General features: G+C 45.9%; 1 protein-coding gene across 3 annotated transcripts in view; it reads right to left on the reverse strand.

The window, feature by feature from the left end:
* The window catches only part of ralgps2 (Ral GEF with PH domain and SH3 binding motif 2), an 81,104-nt gene that overhangs the window by 48,818 nt on the left and 21,939 nt on the right, over positions 1-10,347 (reverse strand). For all 3 annotated transcript variants that reach the window (XM_083766278.1, XM_083766279.1, XM_083766277.1), the window contains exons 6-8: positions 8,620-8,709; positions 8,087-8,179; positions 4,516-4,642 (exon numbers count right to left, since the gene is read on the reverse strand). In XM_083766278.1, coding sequence (XP_083622404.1) covers positions 4,516-4,642; positions 8,087-8,179; positions 8,620-8,709 — 310 coding nt within the window. The remainder of the gene's footprint in view (positions 1-4,515; positions 4,643-8,086; positions 8,180-8,619; positions 8,710-10,347) is intronic.

Genomic DNA, 10,347 nt, shown 5'->3' on the forward strand with positions numbered 1-10,347 from the left:
TGGAGGCATAAAAGGAGAGAACATCAGAAGGTGAGAATGAAAAAAAGGAAAGAGAGAGAAGGGGGGGGGGGGGGCAGAGAAGGAAGGAAGGGAGGGGGAGAAACATTCTTTCCACATAAAATGTTTGAGTTTTTCTTTCCTTAAAATATATATCCTGAAATTATGATTCCCCTCTGACCCTTTCTCCCACAGGAGCTGTAAGTCAGAGCAGAGAAGAGCCTTTTGAAGAGAAAGCCACAGGCCAGGATGAGCTAATGTACACGAAACGTCTACGCACGTCAGTGCGTACGCGCAAGACAACGCAACACACCGCCACTACTGAAACTATACGACGGGAGCCAAGGGAACTGGCATGTCGCTCGCTCTTGAAGTCAGTTAACTCGAGTGCAGTCAGAGAGACCAAGCAGCAGCCAAGCCAGGCCATACGGCTGCTGTACCGTCATCTGACACACACAGGCCTGTAAAGGTCATGGAAACCAGCAGGGGAATTAAACTCTTTCAAAAAAGAGCAAGAGTCGGTTGGCTTGCTTCGCTGATCTGACACTTTGCCCCTGGTGCTTTGAACTGCTTTCCATTGCACTGGTTCCTCCACAGCGCTTGTCGCTCGCTACTTCTGCTACACCAGCAGCGTCAGTGGTGACGGGCGGGCGCGCCAGCGGGCGCAGTGGCATGAAGGGGCTGCACGCACGTCATGCCTCTGAACCCGCACGGGTCGTCACTCTCTCCATTAGCTTGGGCCGAGGACCAAAGCCACGACGGGCCAACATACAGTATCCTAGACTCACAGATGCTCTGAAAAGGACCAACCATAACAAGTATATGGGGGTGCGGCGCATGGACCATTATTGGATAATAAGTGCTGTATAATGCAGAAAATGTAATAAAGTGTAGTGCGTCTGTTTCCTTCAGTATAGCCCGCTGTTCTGAGGGTCCTTTGTCCCGTCATGATTGGCTGGTGAACAGGAACAAGTTAATCACACTATTTAACAGCCATGCTCTGTGCTGCTGAAGAGAGCAGACAGGAGAGTCTGTGTCTGCAGAGCGCACACACACACACACACACACACACACACACACACACACACACACACACACACACACACACACACACACACACACACACACACACACACACACACACACACACACACACACACACACACACACACACACACACACACACACACACACACACACACACACACACACACACACACACACACACACACTCTCTCTCTCTCTCTCTCTAGACCAGGAGTGAAGTTATTATCAGCGTAGATAAGCATCAAGGAAGGAAGTCAATCAATCCATCTCCATTCCACACGTGGAATACACACCCATGCAGCCACATACAAACGCACACAAAAAAGGCCATGGAGACTCCATAGAGCAGGGAGACTCACATACAAAAAGGGGTAGTAAAATCTAGATGATTGGGGAATCGACCTCACAAATGATGGACGTAGTGCACAGTAGAATCCTCAGTGTGCATTTAACTCTGAGAGACTCAAGAGTTTAGACCAGATTCTGCAAAATGTCTTCTAAATCCTGACAGTTTTCTGAAAAACATATCAGTGGTGCTCACATTTTTCACGTGAAGGACCCCCAGAATTATCTTTATTTGGCCACAGACAGCCCGATCTGAAAATATTTTGTTCCAGGACTGGGGAGACACTGGGGAGACACTGGGGAGGCACTGGGGAGGCACTCGGGAGGCTCTCAGGGGGACACTGGGGAGGCACTGGGGAGGCACTGGGGGGACACTGGGGAGGCACTGGGGAAGCACTGAGGGGACACTGGGGAGGCACTGGGGAGAAACTGCAGCCACTGGGGAGACATTGGGGAGGCACTGGGGAGACACTGGGGAGGCACTCAGGGGAACACTGGGGAGGCACTCAGGGGACACTGGAGAGGTACTGGGGAGCCACTGGGCAGACACTGGGGAGGCACCATGGCGGACACTGGGGAGGCACTGGGCAGACACTGCAGGGCAGACACTGGGTGGCACTTGGGAAGGCACTGGGGAGGTACTGGACACTAGCCCCCCCCCCCCCCCCCCCCCCAGTGTCTTCCCAGTGTCTCCCCAGTGCCTCCCCAGTGTCTTCCCAATGCCTCCCCAGTGCCCCCCCAGTGTCCCCCCAGTGCCTCCCCAGTGCCTCCCCAGTTCCTCCCCAGTGCCTCCCCAGTGCCTGCCCAGTGTCCCCCCAGTGCCTCCCCATGTCTCCCCAGTGCCTCCCATGTGTCTCCCCAGTGTCTGCCCAGTGTCCCCCCAGTGTTCCCTCAGTGCCCCCCCAGTGTCCCCTCAGTGCCTCCCCAGTGCCTGCCCAGTGTCCCCCCAGTGTCTCCAATAGCAATACAAGAGCAATAATACAAATTAATCTTAATTTATTAATCAAATTCATTAATTCATTAATCAAAATTCTCGCCGCGCGGCCTCAGGCCGCGCGCCAGAAGGTCCCCCCGCGCCCAGCACCATGCCAAGGCCTTTTCCTGCAGGAAACACTGTGGCTGTGTTAGCACTGTGGACTCGCAGTGTAATTCACGACCGCTCTCAGAATCAGCAGGTTTGGTAACCGGAGAGGTAAACGGAGCATAAACAAAGCCTTGCCCCGACTTTAACCGGCACAATCCGAAAAAAACGCACGCACGCACACACACACACACACACACACAGCAGGGCGCATCTGCTCTTGGACGTGCGTCGAGGGGATCTTGTTTGCTCCGTCTTTCGCTCAACCTCTCATCGTGCTCCTTCTCTCCCAGAGAGACGGAGGTAGATTTATGACAGAGGGGAATGGTAGAATTTTAATGCGTTTTAGATCTGCTATGATGGAGAACAAGAGAGCAGCATTTTCCTCCCGATGTGCCAGCCCGCCTGGCCCTCAGGACGGCCAACCGGTCACACATCTCTCGCTCCTTTACTTACACAGACACACTCGCACGCCTACGCACGCATATCACGACACACTGGCAGATTGTATGGAAACATGCTTACGTTTAGAACAAGCCACACACATACAAATGCAGCACATGCATCCACACTCCCCTCCCCTCTATGTGCTACAAGGACATGCAGTCACAGCATCAGCTCTGCATTTCTCTTCTGCTCTGGTAAGTATAGGGCCCCGCCAGGCCCCTTGGACGGGAGAGCATGGATGCTTGCATGATGCAGCAAGTAGGATTATGATGAGCTCATTATAAAACTATGTTTCTGGGGATTCTTTTTATTATTATTTTGAATGGCACACAGACTGGAGACCAGCGCTGGCGTGAATGAGTGTGTGTGTGTGTGTGTGTGTGTGTGTGTGTGTGTGTGTGTGTGTGTGTGTGTGTGCCCTTCCTTGGCGGTGCGTGTGCCTTTAGTTAAGACATCCAACCAATAAATCTGCGAGTGCACTTAGTACATTCTGTGTATCCACCATAAACACACTGGACATCTGAGACTCACAAGGAACTTATGAGGACTACCCAATGTCTAGATTCAGTCCCTAACAAATGAAACGAAAAGGGAAACAAGGGATTTCTTTGTGATGTCCTCTTGACTTAGACACACGAAAAGCCTGAAGATTAATACACTTTTAAAATGTTTCCATGACTCTTTCATTTGTCCTAGTTGAACGGGACTATTGAGAAACCTCTTAGTGGATGGATGCACACAAGGTCCCTTAGAGTGAGTGGCTTCATTGAGCCCCTACTGCTGCAATTATTATATGATCTACTGTACAAGCAGAGCCACAAACCACACTTCTGTAGTAACCTCTTATACAATCTCAGTGTACCATAACCAAACCCTTAACCATTTTGTTCCATTTGTACACTATCCCAGAATTACAGAATTTCCACTTTAGGATTGGACTGTGTCGTGTGAGGAGGAATGCGTGTTCTCCTAGGCTAAACCCAGAGGGAAATGAAGTTGATAATCCATAGCAGTTTGGGGTCGATTAACAGTAAGCCGACTGACGGATACTTAGCCAGAGAATAAACATCATTAAGACTTTCTGCAGTTCACGGTCAAGCCAGTATGCCTGGCAAACAGAATGCGTATTTGCGTTAAGACAAAAGAAAAGAAAAAAAAAAGAATCCCCTTCTGTCAAATCTTTTGTTCTACTCCAGATATTCGACCCCAGAAGAACTACTGCCTGTGTGTGTGTGTGTGTGTGTGTGTGTGTGTGTGTGTGTGTGTGTGTGTGTGTGTGTGTGTGTGTAAATGGTGCATTTATATAGCGCCTTTATCGAAGGCGCTTTACATAGATTGGGTGATGTGCATGGGTGATGTGCATTACATTCACCCACACACCGATGGCGGCGGAAGCCATGCAAGGTACCAACTAGCACATCGGGAGCAATTTGGGGTTCAGTGTCTTGCCCAAAGACACTTCGACAGGAGGAGCCGGGATTCGAACCGCCGACCCATGGATCATTGGACGACCTCCTCCTGAGCCACATCTGTGCGTGTGTGTGTGCGTGTGCGTGTGCGTGCGTGCGTGTGTGTGTGTGTGTGTGTGTGTGTGTTACCTAGGTATGGTATACAGGACACCATGCTTTGGCCTGCTATGTGGTCCCTCAGCCGTTTGTAATTGTCCTCTTTATCCATCAGGTACTGGAGACGCTCGAACGTGGCCTTGTCCTTACGACTGAGTAACTAGGATGGGAGAAAGGAGGAGAATTGGAAAGAAAGAAATCATTGTTTTGTTTTTATTGAGTACTTATATTATTCCAAAGAGCTTCATTGTAAACACTGCACACAGTCTAGCACTTACGGTAGGCTTCACCACTAGGATTACCTTAAATAAGTCACCTTCATTCACTTCAAAATAATGGTCAAGAGCAGCCCAATGTCCACGAAAGTGCAGCAGCAACAGTAGAAGTAGTGTCTGATTATTACAATTTTTTCACTGCAGACAGAGGGTGCGCAAAGTGGATGAACGTAGTCCGAATTATTTCACAAAGCGCTGTTGGCTCACACTGCTCTGCTAAGTCCTGTTTGTTCATTTAACTCAAAGTTAAAGTGGCCCTGTGCGGTTATACTAGCACTCAGGCTTTTGTTCTAGGGCACATCCAGTGATGTCAGCACACAAGTATGCCGTTTTCTCTGTGGAGAGGTGGCGTGAGAGTGCATGCTTGTTTGTTTGTGTGTGTTTAGGGGTGTGTGTGTGTGTGTGTGTGTGTGTGTGTGTGTGTGTGTGTGTGTGTGTGTGTGTGTGTGCGCGCGTGTCCATTTGCGAGGTGCAGATGTGAGGCCTTTTCCATCGAGGGGGCTAAATAACATTGTGGGAGGTTCCCCAATCCCCAAAGTCTGTTGAAGAAAGCAATGCAACAGTTGCCATAGCATCAGGTCACTGGATCTCAGGAGTGCCGCTGATACGCTCAAATTAGAAGTCTATGGACTGAGAAAATGGCAAAATTACTGATGATATCTACAGAGAGCAAGTGTTTCCATGTTAGTGTGTGTGTGTGCGTGGCACGCGCGTGCGCGCGCGCGTGTGTGCATATGTGCATGCATACAGTATATTGCACGTGAGGGTTTCTTGTCTGCTGCGGAGCAGGTGCAGCGTGTCCAAGCCAGCAGTAGGAATTTATTGTGGGTTTGACGGGCTAAGGGAGCTACTGGGGTTTTCACAGACCTTAACGCAATAAATTTCCACCATTACATCAGGGCATCATTATGTCATTATGTAAGCCCGGCGTCTTCAGTCAAAATGCTGAAACACGGACCGGCTGGGCCCCCCTCACGTCTGGAGAATGGACATTTATAAGACAATTTGTCTCCTCAAGCGCTGCACTGGAATAACAGCTTAAATATGGCGACTCCCTGTCATTATGTGACCCGTGAGGCCAAGTGTCCAAACGTCAGCACCTGCTAAATGGTAGCTCGCAGATGCTGGGTGAGAGTTTCATTGCCTGATGGACAGAGTGTGTATTTTAAAGATCGCTTGTTAAGTATTTATGCTTTAATAACAATAATATACTTTATTTGTATAGCAGTGTTAATTTTGACAGCAAATTTAGTTTAGCCATAGTCTTTTGAATAACATTTCATTTAGTTTTAGTCATATTTTAGTCATCTGAAAAGTGTTAGTCTTAGTCTAGTTTTAGTCGACTAAATATACGATTTTAGTTGGCTACATGTAGAGTTGATTGTGTTGACAACAATTTATTTTGGCAGGCTGATTTTACACTGGCTATTTTCAGCATGTAACCAAATCTACAAGCTGTTTGTAGTCGATTTGCTATTTTCAGAGCGCAACACCTGAGCTCAAGCAAACTTGTCTTTTAGCTTTTCTGGATCTCTTCTCCATTTTCCCTATCTAACATTTTAGTCAAGCTTTGATTTGTTGTCAAAATTGTCTTAGTTTTAGTCATCATAGTTTAGTTTTTATTTAGTCTTTGTCATACCAGTTAGTAAACAAAAAACCCCACTATTGTACAGTATAGCACTTTTCAAAAGTAAGGTTCCAAAGTGCTTTACACAAAAAATATATTACCAAACAGGACAGCATAAAACCGGTTTTATAATTAGTTGTACGATGATATCTACAAGCTCACAGCCTGTTGCATTGTAACGTTATAGGATGAAGTGCATCAAGTATGCATAATGGACAGAGTAAACAAGGTAAATAGTATACAATAGAAATGAAATGGATAAAGCTTAAAAGAAACAAATATCTACTGTGAAATGAGACAGGAGAATGGAAAAGAGGCTGGGGTTTGGAAGGCCACAGTGTTCAATCCAAGCAAGTTATAGTTTTGCTGGAAGGTATAACTCATAGTATTGCAGTCAAAAGCAACATTTAGCAAGCATTAACATTCCATTCAAGACCAATTCAGTCTCAGGACTGAAAATGTTGGGCCTTCCAGACGTCAGTGTCAGATATTGATGAAAGCTGGATGGCTGAAAGCAGTCTTGGACTGAATTAAACTTCAACTGAATTATTCGCTGTAACCCACACTGTTGACTGCAGTCCCATTTCTTTTTGAATCCCATTAAAGCCTGACCTACTGGGAATACTTTAGTCCATTCAGGGAGAGAGTGTGTGCATATTGCTTTATTGATGGTCAGTTTGTTCTTAAATACAGTATAACCATTCTGTATTCTTTGAGAAATCTTTTGAGTATAAAAACCTTTAATGAGACACCCCCCCAAAAAAATGTTATTTGTGTTTGGTTATGGTCTTTTTGAAACGTAACCTGCATGGACATTTATTCTTAGTAGTTTCTTATACACAGCATATCTCAAATGCATTCAGTGTCTCACAACGAAATCTGGTCTTCAAAATAAAAGAGCCCTTTTCTACGGCTGGCGGTGATGGGCATTAGACTGAATCACGGGAGGCAGTCAAAGTGTAAAAATATTCTTTCATGAACGGAAATGATAAACAGATGACGGCTTTTGGGATGTGTAGTTCCAGACTCTGATTCGGAACCTGTACTAAATGAGGCCAAATACAGAGGTATACTGTAAAGCTCCTTTAGTGATATTTGTGAGGGAGAAAAATACTTGACATTGTAGTAATTGCGACCAAAGGTCGCATTTACTATGAAAACGTGCAATTCCAATCAGTCAGTCAGTGTATCACTCAAAATCCCCATACTGTACATGTGAAAGCCCCCATATATGGTGCCCAGGTCTCGTGACATTACTATGACATCTGATGTCATAGTAAATGCGATCTGCTGTCGCCCATATGAAATGTCAGAAAAGGTTCTGACATTCCATATGTTGATCCTTCCCCATCCATCCTTCCTCTTCGATGTCTCCCTTTTGACTGATACCTGTCCATTTAAACGGTAGACGGGCTAGCCCCAAAGTTATTAGTGCAGCCTCGCCCGGCAGCCGGCAAAAACTAAAGTTCTCAATAGGCCCTAAAATTAAAGCCTGGCCCTCATAAAACCCTGTACACTCAAGATAATGTCCCCGCTACCACCCTCAGATCTCCATATATGGAGCTGACCTGACATTCCATATGTTGATCTGACCTCATCAAACCCTGTACACTCAACCTGTACACGCTTCTCGCCCTTAGGCGTCTTATGGTGATAACTGGTTAAGCATTCTCTGAATGTTTAAGGTGTTGTTAAAACTTACCGCCCATGTCTTTGTGAGCCTGTAGATGGGAACACTTTGTAACCCTGACACCACAGCCATGACCGCATGCAGGTTGTTCATGTCACATAGTTTCTGTAAGGAGTAAAAACGGATTGGGGTCAAGTGTACTTGGAAAACCAACTCAAGATGTATATTGGTAGTACGTCACACATGCCTTCAGATCACTGGAACTCGGGAGTGTTGCTGATATGATCAAATTAGAAGTCTATGGCCTGAGAAAATTACACGTTTGGTATGTGTGTCACTTTTTGAGCTTTGTTATAAATAAAATTAATCTTGTTCCAGAAGGGTGCAACACTCCTGTTCTCTATAAACTATAAACTAAATGCTGTGTCCACCTAGCCACTTTTAATGTGGCATCCTTATTTAGGAAAATAACATTCTAGGAATTTTCAACTGCAAAGTATAAAATGGGTTTCTGACTATTGCTGTGGAGAAAAACTTTTACTTTGATTTTACCATGTAAATAAAGTAAATTATTGTTATTATAAAATGAGAATGATTAACAGTACCTTGGCAGTGCGGATGTAGTGACTCAGCACCTCCGCTCGTATCTTCAATGTCTGAGCATGGAGGATCTCTCGTACCACCCAGAAAGTTGTCTATAACACACAAACAAATAAACAGCCTGTTACAACATCTGCCAACGGCAAAGAGAGAGGGCTGCACAAAGTGCACATGGACCGTATTGGGGGAAAAGATTGTCCTGACCTGCATTTCTCAAGTTCCTCAACGAGAATGTGCAAACGAACAAAGACAGATTTCTGCCGTATTAAAAGTTCACCGGCTTGTGAGGTCCGGGCCAAGGATTGCAGAGAGTTGGAAAACTGTGGGCTCTGAGCATTGTAATGTCCAAGGTACTGTATACTACAACCAGTAGTATTTGATTGATTGAGTGGTGACGTTTTTATTGGTAAAATGCATACACATATGCTTTAAATAAAAGCATAAAGCACAACAAAGCTTGAAAGCTTTTTTATATTGTGTGTTCGTAAACGGATTCTAAAATGAGTATAAATATAAAAATCAATATCTAAATTCATACCATTTCCAACATGGGTACTGTAAATTGAACCTGCTAGTTCAACTACCTCAGGCTTAAGAAAAGGGAAAGAAAGTCTTTGCACTGTAAAGTAGCTCCCCAAGTTGTTGACTTGACAACGTGTGTGGAGTCTGTGGACTTCATTTTCCCTGTGCTATTCCGTCTTCCCTGCACCTGAGCTACATTTTGGATGTGCATATTCTATTTGTTTTGTTTTGTCTCCTGTTTTGTTTTGTCTCCTGATCAATCATCATCAGGAGATAACGATATGACATTCCAGCAAAAACTTCTGACTTCACACACGCATACAAACACATCAGGGAATCAATCCGAGCCCATGGGTGGAGAGAGGCGGTGGGTTGGGGGGGTGTCAGCAAAGGGAGAGTTGAAGTTAATGGGAGGAGAGGGCCTCTTTGAGCTTTTTCAAACACTGCAGATGTCTGCACATTGCTTTCCTGATAAGAGCGAGTCAGACAGACCAACACCGCTCCCTCGGTCCTTTCTGCTCTCCCACTGGCGGACGGAGCTTGTGTTTTGATAGATGTATTCTGGACAGCACGCAAGAGTGTCGACAGAGTTCAGGCACGTCAGAACCCGGGAAAGATCGTGCTTTGCTGCCGTGTATGTTCGTCATTCTACGTTTTTCATCTAGTGCCGTCTGGATGTTGCACGTGCGTGTGTGCGTGCGTGCGTGTAGGGTCAGCGGGATATTATGTTGTGTATGCTATCCTGCATTTGGTCGAAACAGCCCCATTTTTATTTCACTGAACTAAGGGTTGAGGAACCAAGGACTGAAGAGATAAATACCCATCTCACACACCACTTCACCTAAAACTTTATTTAATCTATGCAAATATACAGTGTGTGTGTGTGTGTGTGTGTGTGTGTGTGTGTGTGTGTGTGTGTGTGTTTGAGCACGCACTCAGACCGAATGAGTGACATAGATGAAGACGGGAGGTGGGATGAAGACGAGTTGGTGGTGAAAACGTGACTCCCACCAACCTCTCTAAACTACAGCAACCTATCAATGTAAGAATGTGAGGTCACACGTGGAGAAGCAACTCCGCATAAAAGTCCGCTCTCACATCTGCCTTCCACCTCGGGGGAAAAAACCCACACAAAATCAGTTTACCGGTGGGGATCGTTACAGAGCAGGTGTCCCCGTCTGTCTAAGGATACTTGCAATGTGCACGTTTTG

This window comes from Protomyctophum parallelum (genome assembly GCF_964188405.1).
Source record: "Protomyctophum parallelum genome assembly, chromosome: 6".
NCBI lineage: Eukaryota > Metazoa > Chordata > Actinopteri > Myctophiformes > Myctophidae > Protomyctophum > Protomyctophum parallelum.